The 13,013-nt window shown below is 46.8% G+C and overlaps 1 protein-coding gene across 3 annotated transcripts in view; it reads left to right on the top strand.

The window, feature by feature from the left end:
- Positions 1 to 13,013, top strand: part of TTC28 (tetratricopeptide repeat domain 28) — a 647,342-nt gene that overhangs the window by 538,927 nt on the left and 95,402 nt on the right. For all 3 annotated transcript variants that reach the window (XM_046024508.1, XM_046024507.1, XM_046024509.1), the window contains 5 exons: positions 969 to 1,492; positions 4,952 to 5,061; positions 6,782 to 6,911; positions 9,111 to 9,329; positions 11,286 to 11,451. In XM_046024508.1, coding sequence (XP_045880464.1) covers positions 969 to 1,492; positions 4,952 to 5,061; positions 6,782 to 6,911; positions 9,111 to 9,329; positions 11,286 to 11,451 — 1,149 coding nt within the window. The remainder of the gene's footprint in view (positions 1 to 968; positions 1,493 to 4,951; positions 5,062 to 6,781; positions 6,912 to 9,110; positions 9,330 to 11,285; positions 11,452 to 13,013) is intronic.

The following is a 13,013-nucleotide window of genomic DNA, read 5'->3' as shown; positions in this document are numbered from 1 at the left end:
AAGGTGAATGCATCAGTTCAACTGATGTTTTCTGAAAGTCTCTCACATTATATGAATGTGTTTATTAATGACACAGCTATACCCACGAATTACGTGGACTCCCATTTTGTTGCTTTTAGGGAAAACCATCTGAAGATGGCGGGAGTGAATAAATGAATAAATAAGTGAATAAATAAAAATCCTATCATCATCATGCTAGGCACCTTGCAGAGATATCTTGCTTAATATTTACGGCAATCCTATATTACTCTACACTTACTGTGGTCTGCTATGGGATGTGGGATTTACTATCATCCAGAAATGGAGGCTCAGGGAAAAGAATTCATGTGCCCCACACAACTGACATGGTCTGCTGCCCAAATCCTTGCTCTTCCCAGTCTTATCATGTCATCTCTTTGCAGCACAGAAAAGACACAGTGTTGGCCATGGTGATGCTTTCCTTCTGAGTGTGGGGAACCCAAGAAGGTGTCTGTGTCTGCAGAATTTACGGCCCTTCCAGATCAGCAGGGGATTAGGGCTCCTGGAGTAGAGGAAGGGCAAGGGTCAAACTAAATCATCACCCACAGAGTGCTCTGAGAAGCTCAGGGTGAAAGATTTATAGCCATTGTAAAGTGATTTCAAAAAACATAGTCTAAGCGGTAGTGGAAATTGGGAGGCCCGAAGAACCAAACAGTTCACTCGCTATCATTGTGCCTATTAATATATTTTATGTTTCCTCTGGGGTGTATATCCCATTGAATCTCAAGCTCTTGGGAAGGTCACTAAGGGATGACTTTTGAATTGCTTTCCAGATTATGAAATTCCCCTGCATCTCACTCTAAGGGCACATGATAGATTTTAGCTAGAAGAGGAGTTAAGAGCTTCTATAGTAAGTGACAGTGACAAATGCTTTTCATTTTCTCGGGGGCTTTAGCATGTCTGCACCTGCACAAAATAATATCATTGCTTTTCTGTCTACATCCCCACAGGGCAATGGGGAGCTTGCAGCAAGCCCTTGTGTGCTTTGAAAAGAGGCTCGTGGTCGCCCATGAGCTCGGGGAGGCCTTTAATAAAGCCCAGGCCTATGGAGAGCTAGGAAGTCTGCACAGCCAATTAGGGAATTACGAACAAGCCATTTCCTGCCTTGAACGCCAGCTGAACATTGCTAGAGAGATGAAAGACCGAGCTCTGGAAAGTGATGCGGCCTGTGGCCTCGGTGGCGTTTACCAGCAGATGGGGGAATATGATACAGCCCTGCAGTACCACCAGCTCGATCTGCAGATAGCAGAGGAAACCAACAACCCCACCTGCCAGGGCCGAGCCTACGGGAACCTGGGCCTAACCTATGAATCCCTGGGCACCTTTGAGCGGGCCGTGGTCTATCAAGAACAACACTTAAGCATCGCCGCACAGATGAATGACTTGGTGGCTAAGACAGTGTCATACAGTAGCCTCGGAAGGACCCATCATGCCTTGCAGAACTATTCGCAGGCAGTCATGTACTTACAGGAAGGTAAGTGAAAAGGTCCTGTGTGGTTCCTGTGGGGTGGTCTCTCGGTAAGCCCTGAGGTCAAGTTCAGAGTCTACTCGGAGGGAAGTAGGCACAGTTTGAGTGGCCACCCCTGCCCGGAGTGAGGAGCTCAGAGGGCATATCACGAGTTCAACTCCAAAACCGCGATGCCCCCACTAGGTGTGCATTAATAGCACAAAGGCGTTCCCTTGTCCAGAATGTGTTTCCTGGCTTGTGTAACCCTGGGAGCTGGCTGTCCGTGCAGCGGTACCCTCCTTGCTCCTCAGAGCCCTCGCCCTTCAAAGCGGACGACACATTCCCACACGAGAGGAAGCCAGTAAGGTTTAGTCACGTAAAATCTAAGGACCTGAATCAGAGGAAGACGCCCATCTGTCCCAAGCCCCGTTGTCCATCCTGAAAATATCTAAACTATAACAAAGCTGTGAAGAAGTCCGTTTTGAGGTCGCAGCCGAGGTTTAATCCAGTCTGAGGGTCGCTCAAGCAGTTGGCCAGGCTTCTTCTGGTGCTTGCCTGTAGTGCTTGAGCTAATGCTATGGCAGTCTTGTTCTAGACACTCCCAGAAAGTGACTGCAGCTGCCTCCTCCTTCTCCTCCTACCCCCGCCCCAGGCTCCTGTCCTCTGCTGTCAGGTTCCATGCAGCCACCTGAGCCAGTCCTCGGAGCTTCCTTCCTCAGGAAGCAGAAGTCCCACAGCCGTGCGCTGATCCTCTACCCCATACACTTCTACCCTGGAAAGCACGTCCCCTCACGGGGGCACATGGCACCCTCCCATCCTGGGAGGGAAGAATGGCAGATAGGATGTTCTTGGCTCACTAGTAAAAGGAAGTAGTTGCTGATTTCCAAGCAAAAACTCCCATTTCCAGCTTCCAAGGGTCTTTGCACGTTTAGTTTATTTAACCGGATTTCATTCTCACAGTAACCTTCAGAGGTGTATCTCTACTCCCGTTTGCGGCCAAATGACCCGAGGCTTAGAGAGTCCAGTGGCTTGGTCCTGACCATGTGGTCAGTTCATGGTGGAGTGGGCCTCAGCCCAAGTTTCCAACCCCAAGAACCACACAAGACCCTGTGTGTTGTTGTTTCTAAGCACAGCACAGGGTTGGAACAGTGATATATCCCCCTTTACTCCTGAGCCCGAGCTGGGAAGCCAGGAGGGAGGGAAGCAGGAAGCAAAGGGAAGACTGGGCCAGAAGCTGATGGTTTGCTGTCATCCTTTGTACAGACCAGGGATTGCTCTGGCCTGCAGGCTGAGAGGTTACCCAGAGGCTGGGAGCCACTTCCCAGACCTTTTTTGGCTCCCACTCCATGGGCGCTCTGCTTCCATGCACCAAATATGAGAGTTGGCTTTGGGTTTCCTGAAACTTAACTGTGGTAAGATTCCAGCAGACTGGGGGCGATTTTCAGTCGAATTTGTGAAAACTATTAAATTCAGCAAATGACAACCTTTCAGCTATGTTCTTTTGTACTTCCTGAAATATTGTTTCCATAAAGCAGCTGCTTTGCCTGAGACATTGTAACATAATTCTACATTTATGGAAAACTCTCAATTTCACTTTAATTGTTTCTTGTAATTCTGAGTCTCGCAGAGATCTAAATTCTCATCATGGCATCTCCATGGTGCCTGCTCTGCGGCTGTACTCCACCAGAAAGCCTGGTGCAGCTCCTGGGCGGGATCAGACGCCTCTTCTCACGAGCTGTTACAGGTGCGGGCACCTGGAAGGCCCTTTCTGAGTACTTCTGAGTCAGGCCTGAAACAGTGGAGCCAGAAACCACCTTGGTGCCCTGCCCCTCTCCTGGCTCTCAGAGGAGGCTGTGAGTCAGCATCACCCCGCCCCAGGGCATTTGAACCTCACAGGTGGGGCCTGGTCTGAGATTTTGGTACAAGCTCTTCAGGTGATGTGTACAGACAACCCCAATCAAAACCACTGGTCTCTTCCGGCTTTCTCTCTTTTTGCAAATGAAGAAAAGGAGCCTGGACCCATTTAGTGACCTACCTGGAGCTATATGCAACTAGTTCCTGGGAAACCAGGCTTCAGGGATGCTGGGGTGCTGGGTTAGATTCCTAAGAGGCAGAGGCTGATAGGAACGAGGGAGACAGATACTGTGTCTGCCCCGCCTTTTAGCGCTTCACTGGAGAACCTTTAGCAGGGATAGCTGCCTTGAAGAATGAATATGCTTAGTGTGTTGAAGGTTAAAACAACCAGTATTCTCCTGGTTTTCATCCAAGAACCATCTTCTTCCAATTGTGTTCCTATTGTATGAGGTGTTTTTTTAACATGTGAATAATTTGCAAGTATTATTTTTGTTACCCAGCGACAGGTTTTAAACTTAAAATGGTATTTCTAAGTTTTCTGAGTTAAGTGCCTTGTGAAATGCATAGTATTTTACGAGCGCGAACCTGAATATCACTTTTATTATCCTCTCAACTGACTCAGTTCCTTTTCAGAAGTCAGAAATTGCATGGGCCCAGCATGCTCAGAGGCAGGTTCCCATCCACTCTAAATCAGATTTTTAAAAGGAAGTCGTTCCTTTGTGCGTGCAGCTGTAGTGTGGGAACCTTCACGCGCTCTCCTGCACAAGCTAACTCCTGTGTACAGAGAGCCAGATCATGAGGACAGAGTGATGCTGAGAACTGCTTAGTGGCCAGGACAATAAATGGTTGCCCTCAGATTTGGCTTTCCCAAAGCTTGTGGAGGTTGCGGGTGTCCCGAAAGCCAGAAGCTTGCTGTAGGTAAGTGACCCAAACTGCAGGTGTCTGTCTGAAGGCCACTAGAATGAGGAAAGTCTCATTTAAGGCTTTCAACTCATTATAGTACTTGTTCTGTAACCCTGCCGAGGCATATCAAAGTGTCAGCCTTAAAGGAAAAACAGATTGGACATGAAATGCCTCAGTGGTGTCAGTAACAGAAGGCAGGGTCAGACGGTGTGAGCGTTCTGCTTTTCGGGAGAACATCAGATGTGTCTCCCATCGACACTGATTGGATGCTATGTATGTGAGATAGGGAAGAGTATTAGCTTGGCTTCTGTGCTGGACTCGAACTGTCAGGAAAAGCTTTTGCCTGCCAAAGAATTCGGTTGGATAAATTTATAGGCCAGGAGTTTTCATTTGCAAAGCTAGGGATTTCACAGCTGGGAGGGTAGCCAGGTGAGGTTCCATTCACGTTTCAGTGTTTCTGCCTGCCCTGCAGACCTGTTTCCTGCTGATAGCCATCACCTGAGCTCTTGCTGGGGCACCTTGGACTGTTCTGAAAGGTCGCCACTAACACAGAATTTGAAGAGAATGTTTACTCTGCCTTGACTGATTCTATTCTTGTCCCACATTTTATTTAGCTCTGTTATTAATATTCTATATATACACCTGGTGCAGAATTAACCTCCCGGACTCCTTGGCCAGGGGGATTGTCTGCCTTCTGTGTGTCCTTAGCACTTCTCTATCTGATTTCAGGCTTAAGGTTAGCTGAGCAACTGGGCCGAAGAGAAGATGAAGCCAAAATTCGCCATGGTCTTGGCCTCTCCCTTTGGGCTAGCGGGAACCTGGAGGAGGCCCAACATCAGGTAAGTAGAGGAACCCCTGTTCCAAGTGGATTTTGTTGCCAGAAGCACGGAAGTCCTTGGGATTCCTGTCCAAGTAGTGATGACGTTTGCTACAAGGTGCTAACCTCTGCACTTGGATTGGTGTATAGATTCTCCAGGCCAGAAGTGCTGAGCCTTAGTCAAGGTTCCTGCTCACTCGTATGAGAGATTTCTCAGCGATTTCTTTGGCATTCTTGTGTTACGTGTTATCATTCCTCATTAAACCTTAATATGAAATTACATACATTTTATGAGAGAAGTAATTCAAGAATTCATAATTATTGGATTTAATGTCTTTATGGGTTTCTAGACACATCAGTGGATACTTCCTTCTCTCTCTCTCACACACACACACACACACACACACATACCCATACACCTACACGCACTTGTACACACACACATACACACACAGAGTTCATGTTTCTGCATATGTACAAATAGTTGAAGAGAAGCCCACTCTCATGCTGGCTCTGGAGACTGGAAAGATCCTAGAGTTGTGGTTCCTCTATCAAGCGGAAGGAGTTGTGAGATGGCGTCATCCAAAATCACACCCTCAAAGCTTAGGCCGTGTGCGAGTAATTCCTGCTGAGGCATTGTGCTAGGCCCAGGAGTGCAAGGGCAGGTGAATCAAGGCTCCTATCGGAGGTGCTCACAGGAACTGACGAGGTGATGTGACTGAAATTGTGCCATGGCCTCCTGGAATGTGGTGGTGTTTCTCTCCTTTTTAAACTATTAAGGTCAGTTTAAAGAATTAGTTCCTTGTTTAAAAATTAAAATTTATATTACTATAGTGATTTGCAGTTTTCAAGTACCGTCACTCACTGAATTTATTCCTCAAATACCTCTGAGGGTAGAGTGATAACCATCCCCTTCATAGAAAAGAAGAAACTGAGACTCCAAATCTTGCCCCAGGTCACAGGATGAATTAGTGGTAGATCTGAGGATACTAAGTCTAAGTTCTTAGTCCTAGAGTTCTGTCTTTTAAATTTGCATGAACTTAAAATTGGATACTATTCCTTGCATATAAATATTAGAGAAAAGTCTCGTGGAGAAGCCAGTTAGAGCAGCAGGACAGTGTCTCTGTAGGAATGTTGAGCATCTGGTCCTGTGGATGTCCCTGTGAGCAGGTGTGGCTGCGGGGAGCTTGTCCCGGAAAGACCTACTGCTGGTCACTATTGCCGAGGGCAGTGTTTGATTCGGCTGAACTGCTTGCCAAAGCTGACCTTCTTGTGAAAGGATGGCTGCCTGCTCCTCCTCCCTCCCCCCATCCCAGCCTTGTTTCCAGCCGGTCTGCTCTGCACCTGCTCTCACTCCGGCCCTGGGGCTGAGTGAGGCTGGGGGGGTGGGGTGGGGGGTACTAAATTATGGTTGCTTGAGGGCAAAAGGAGAGGCTTTGTTTGTTTTAATCAAAATCAGCCCTTGATTGGATTAATAGCTGATTTTTTTTTTTTTGCAAAAAAAAAAAGCTTTGTCTTTTAGATCCCCTGGTCTAATTGAGCACATAAACCATCATTTCCTGGGTGTGATCTGATATGATGCCTCTTCCAGTCTACAGGAACCTACCTGGAAATGAAGATCCATCCTTTCAAACCTCTTAAAAAAGTGTTTCTAGATTGGGGCACCAAGTTGGGTGCGGAAGTTGTCTCTGGCCATAGTGGTTTCTGGGGAATGAATGACATTCTCTGTCCCCTACTTGCAGCTCTATAGGGCATCGGCGTTATTTGAAACAATCCGACATGAGGTGCAGCTGAGCACGGACTACAAACTCTCCCTCTTTGACCTGCAGACTTCGTCCTACCAGGCCTTGCAGCGGGTGCTCGTCAGCCTGGGTGAGAGCGGCCGGGGTTCCCACTTCTTGCGAGTGCGCCTGTGTGTCTGAGTCATTCCAGGGCTGCTGGGGCGAAATCTGATTCATGACGTCAGGCCGTGAAGCTTCAACTGCAGTCCAGTCATCGAACATGTGTCCGTTTAGTCAGCAAATATTTGTAGAGCACCTACCAGGTGCCATGTGCCAGTCCTGGGAATGAAAAGCCAGAAGGCCCGGTCCCTGGCCTCCAGAAGCAGTCAGCCTGGTGAAAGACAGACGTCAGGGAGTCCCGTACGATGTGACGGGTGCTTAGGGTAAAAGAAATTCAGGTGCTGTGAAAACAAAGCATTTTGGCAGACAGACCCAGGAGCTGGAGAAAGTGTCCTGGGGCTGGAGATGCTTGAGCTCCTCTCCCTCAGCTTCCCTCCCACCACTCATACCTGCAGAGCGTACCTGACAAGATAAGATGCCTGGCCTCTTCCCTGTTTCCTCTGCCACCTAGGTCTTTCATTTGCTGCCCGTAAGTGTTTTTACTCTCTGGGTCTACCCTCCCGGCTGTGACCTAGTCAGTGATTATTCTCCCAGGTCTGTGTGCTGCCTTGCACTGGGGTAGCATGCATTTCCTTCACTGGGGCCTCCGCTGTCTGTCACCCTCTTTCAGCTGCCCTGTCTTCTGCCTCTTCTCAGGCCTGTCCAGCTCTGCTGGCCATTTCCTCCAACCCAGACCTTGGGAGGAAGAGGTATTCACCAGAACTAACAACATCTTTGAAGTTGGATGTTGAGGCCTTGTCAGTAAGACCCTGTCCTTTGCTGTGTGTATCTGAATGCCCAGGCCTCCCCTTGAAAAATGTATCTATTAAATGTGCTCATTGCCTGAGATTACAATTTATTATCTATTATAATCACAGTGTTAAGTCTGCCTAACACTTTGGGGCCGATTTTCCAACGTGCACAGAAATCATCCCTGCTGTTGCAGTTAATAACTTAATAGGGTAAAGAAGGCATTTGTATACACACATGTAAATCCCCCTTTCTACTGATACTGGAACTGCAGGAAGCGAGGCATCCTTGAAGTGCTGTCGGAGCTGCAGCATCTGGTCTCCTGCCTCTGCCTGCTCTCTCTTTGGACCCTACTTTGGGCAAATCTCCCCTCTCTGTATTTATGATGCAAGCAAGTCCTCTGCATTATATTCCTTCTAAACACTCTGAACAATCCTCACTTGAAAGTATGTTGCCATATGTATTGTTGGTGCCCTCACGTGTGTGCATTTATCTTTTAAACTAGATAACAGACTAGTCTCTTAGGGAAAGGGATCAGGAATTGGACTGAAAGACTGAAGAAAAGCTTTGAAAGAGAAAAGCAATTTCAAAGAACTAGAGACTTCAGAGGTTTAAACCCTTTGCCCGTGGGGACCGGAAGAGAAGAGAAGCAAATGTGTGGGAGCCTAGAATGGAATGAGGTCTCAGCGCTAACAATAATATCACCTGTTATATATGTGATACTTTGAATAACCCATTCAGGCATCTCACATGCAGCACCTTGGTCAGTCTTTACAATAGCCCTTTGAGATGGGGGTGGGGGCAACTGTTAGGACCCTCCTTTTGAGCCAAGGTCAAGAGGGAGTAGGACACACTCAGCAGAGGGACTGGCAGATGTGAAGACACAGAGGTAGAAGACACACATGTGGAGGGATGTGCTAGTGGGGCTGGACAGTGTGATGCATAGAGGGGCTGCATCGAAGACAAATAGAAAAATGGTCAGGAACCAGGTCCTGTAGGTTTATCTGCCAAGGCCAAGTCAGAATCAAAGTTGAGCAGGGACGTGAGAGGGTAACCAGCATGTAACGCATTAGGTCCAAATAGCTAAAGTGAATGGGGTCAGATGCCAGGAGGCCAGGGAGCAACTCAGGTTGTGGATCGGAGAGCAGTCAGGGCCGAGGACCATCCTCTGAACAAAGTTGGTTCTCTTGCGGTATGACTGTTGATGGGGGAAAGCCTAATGGCTTAAGGTGGGGGGGGGGGGGTCTGAAAACGTGGGATTTTGGAAGAGTGGTGCTGTACCTGTTATCTGAGGCAGAGAGTTGGATGTGAACTGAGACTGTGACGGGCAGAGGAGTGCAGAGACAGTGAGGTTTCCGCCCAGGATCTCTGTACCTGATGGCTCTTTGTGGATAAACACACTCCCCCAGGGACTCCTCACCGTGTGGCTTTTGTGTCCTAGGCCATCATGATGAAGCCCTCGCCGTGGCAGAAAGAGGACGGACACGGGCATTTGCTGATCTTCTGGTAGAACGACAAACAGGACAACAGGACTCCGACCCCTACTCTCCGGTCACTATTGATCAGATCTTAGAGATGGTTAATGGCCAGAGGGGACTAGTACTTTACTATTCCCTGGCCGCAGGCTACCTGTATAGCTGGCTGCTTGCTCCTGGGGCAGGTAAGATCTCTTTCTATGGGAACTAGGCAATTAAGACACTAGACTGAGAAAGTCTAATGACTTGAGGTAGAAGAGGCACATTACCATAGATCAGACTAAGGAGCTGATGTCGGCTTTCAGCAAAACCTCAGCCACGGCCGATATTCTGTGGTGGGGCATTCAATTAATAAGACAGCCCAGCTTTCTCATTCCCCCAAGAAATCGCTGCTCCTCACTGGTGAGTGTGGAAGCATTCATCAAGGAACACAAAGAGTGGAGGATTAATTTCACCAGCAGCCCTATTTTTAGACAGCTGTTGTTCATTAGCTAATAAAGCAATGACTGGAAGTCCTAACGAGTTCTTTCTAGATATGATTTAATAATTGTGACCCTTTGTCATGGTGAAGTTAGACTGAAATGATACCGGTAGCTCTTATCACCATATATAAACGGAGTCTCAGGCTTGAAATTTCCAAGTTTAGCAGAACCCATTTTAACCAGTTCTGTTGTAAATCTGTTTCCGAAGTAAAAATCCTCTTTGATTAAATCAGCATTAAATGTTCAGGCTGTAACTGTTTCACTAAATACAGAACCACTAATTAGCTGTTAGGGCCATATTTTTTGCATAATAAAATGCTGATGGCTTTACCGTGTTGGAGACACACCAGATCCAATTAGAGTTTATTGACTGGGGAAGTGGATCTTATAATTGGGAATCTTTGAAGAATGGGCTTCTTGAATATCTGTAAGCCAATTTCAGAAAGTTCAACTGCCAGGGAGAATTGACAAGATTTTCTTGATTGTGTTTCTGTCCCTTTGATTAAAAAAAAAAAAAAAGATGCTGGCTGGATGACAACTCTCTGATGCCTCTTGGGTTCTGAGTACTCACTCCTGTAGATTCGGTGCCTTGGCATAATTTTTTTATAATCTTTCCCCCTTAATTCCATGTTCTTTATGGGATTTCCATAAAGAACATTCTTACCTCTGACCTTTTTATGCTGAGGTTTTAGTTGTGATATTCGTGGTGATTTGGTGAGTGTCAGCTGCAGTGGAATGAGTCCCTGTGTATGCCCCGCCCCCCAGAGGGGCACTGATGCCTGGGAGGACATGGCTGGTGATGGAGGTATCAAGCTCTTTCTCTCTGTCATTGTTATGTTTTGGGGACATGATTTGACAGGTGGTATGTCCAAATCCCTATAATAATGAGCCATGTATAATGAGGCTCCCATTGTTTCTCTTTCCCGTCCTCTTTGCTCTTAATGAGACTCTGAAGCTTTCACTGGGGCTCTAATCCAATCAGAGAGGAGCAGCGTTTTCCAGGGCTGACACACCTCATTACCATTTGAGAATATGTCCTATGTTTATTGCCAGAAAACCACTATGGATTGCTTCAGTTTCATGCAGCCATAATTTTTTGCTCCTTTAATCCATTAATGATGGTTGACCAGTTAGTCTTATTTAAAAATGGTTTAAAATATTTTTATCTGGCCTTTATATGACGATGCATTTATTTCAACTAGCTTTTGTGAAATAAAATGTCTTTGAGACCTTTTATGTAGAAACACAGTTTCTACTTGGCTAGTTATATTTTTGTTCAGAATTTCAGTTTCTGGAGAGAATGTACCTTGGCATGCTCATGCACCATTCGGGAAAGAAAACTTTCCCTAGTCGGTGCTTCTGAGAAGCATCTTTTTGGAAATACATATGAAGCAGTCGTCATCCCATAAGCTTCTGAATATAGTATCAAGAGTAGAAGCCTTATCTTAAATTCCCTGGTTTCATGCACCAAACCTCATGACAAAATCTGTAGAAATGTGTACTGACCAAATTCTGGAAAGCCCTCTCAAGACCTTGGTTTCAGAATCTCTTCACACGGTTTGGATGGCATGTTTGCTCAAGAGGGCTACCCCCTGCCTCCAGCCCTCCCTTGCGTAACCCTGGCCTTGCATGATGTTGGCTGTGCCTGTCTGGTTTCAGGAATTCTGAAGTTTCACGAGCACTACCTGGGTGATAACGCGGCGGAAAACTCCAGCGACTTCCAGGCCGGCAGCAGCGCGGCTCTTCCAACAGCCACCAGCTCCGTCCTCGAGCAGCACATCGCCAGTGTGCGAGAAGCCCTGGGGGTAGAGTCTTACTACTCGAGGCAAGTAGTACACCGATCCCAGTCCCATCTTCAGACACAATCTCGGGGTGTTGGGTTTTTTCTCTCTTTCTTTTGTGAATATCCTATTTGAGCTAAATGGGAGAAATCGATGGAATTCACACTTTGAGGGAAGTCTGTTCACAGTTGCTACAGGAGAGACAACTATGTGTCTCTGGAGGGCAGATCCCTTCGTGGCTGTCTTTATTCTTTTTGGTAATTTCCTCTCAGATAGGGAAAGGTCTCCTTGGAGATGCGTGTTTTCTAAGGAGGGTTTGTTTGTAGGATGTTTAAACCTCCACATGACTTTGAATTTAACATACCAGCTAATTAAAACTGAGGTGATTTTTGGGTTATAAACCGATAAATAATGAGTTTGTACTACAGCCGAACGCCCGTTCGAGAGAGTAATTTAACACTAGTGACAAGATCTGTGTGTTGTGGGGCTGAGGTGAAAGAAGTTGAACTCCCAGCATTGAGAATAGAGAAGGGAAGTGCTTTTTGCAAAGATTGTCAAAGTTATATGCTTATGAAAACATTTTATCATGACTGACTATTTTACATACAGAAAATAATTTCCACAAGCATCCTGCTGCTGGGGAAAATGGAAAGAAGAGGGGGCCATCACCTGGGTGACAGTCAGATTTTCAGGTATCTCAGCCCTCCATCCTAAGTGTCAAGAAGGTTTGCGTGTCAGAGAATCTTGTGTTAGCTGGTGTAAGGTCTCAGGGACATCTGCTGGTCTCTTGAGTGATTCATTTGCAGTCATGGAAATCCCAAGACATCACCATAATTCTTTGGAAAGGCTTATCCCAGACTTCCGTGTGTTTGTTGGTCAGTGCCAGCAGCTGGGTTGGTCTTTGGGTGCTTATGAAGTTGGGGAAAGTTCTTAGATGACTTGGATAATGTAATGTCAAGAGGGGAAGGTGCTGTTGGGTCTTCTAGCCGAACTCCGTTATTTAACAGAAGCCAGCGTGGACTAAGATTGCTGACAGCCAAGTTCGTGTCAGAGCTGGGATCACAACAATAGAGATCTCACCCAGACTCCCAGGCCACTGCTTGTTCTGTTTTTAATTATCAAAATTAATATCATATTTGTGAAAATAGCCGAAGCATGTAAGAATGTAATCTCCAGCTTCTGTGTGTATGAAGTATGAGCAGGCTTCAGCCACATGCACACATCGTTGTCCTATTTCTTCTGTGACTGCGGTGTATCCTGGGGCACCCCTTCCCTGAACCTTGGGTCACAGTGTGCTGATTACAGGGGCTTGATGGTGTGGTAACCCCAAGAACTTGGAAGTATGACTATTCTCTGAAATGTAATTATACGTGACCATAAACTCGGTTAGGCCAGGAGAGAACAAAGCTGCTTCAGCAACAGAATGGAACTGCAGCCAGTCCAATTGCACTGTAACCTGACCAGAGTTGTTGCGTATCCAACCAAAGTGAGTGTTAATGGAGTGCCTGGGTGGCTTGTTGATTGGGCCTCTGCCTTTGGCTCAGGTCGTGATCTCAGGGTCCTGGGATTGAGCCCTGAGTTGGGCTCCCTGCTCAGCAGGGAGTCT

The sequence above is a fragment of the Meles meles genome, chromosome 12 (genome assembly GCF_922984935.1).
Source record: "Meles meles chromosome 12, mMelMel3.1 paternal haplotype, whole genome shotgun sequence".
Taxonomy (NCBI): Eukaryota; Metazoa; Chordata; class Mammalia; order Carnivora; family Mustelidae; genus Meles; species Meles meles.
Note: the sequence above shows the minus strand (reverse complement) of the source record. Positions and strands in the feature narration are given on the sequence as shown.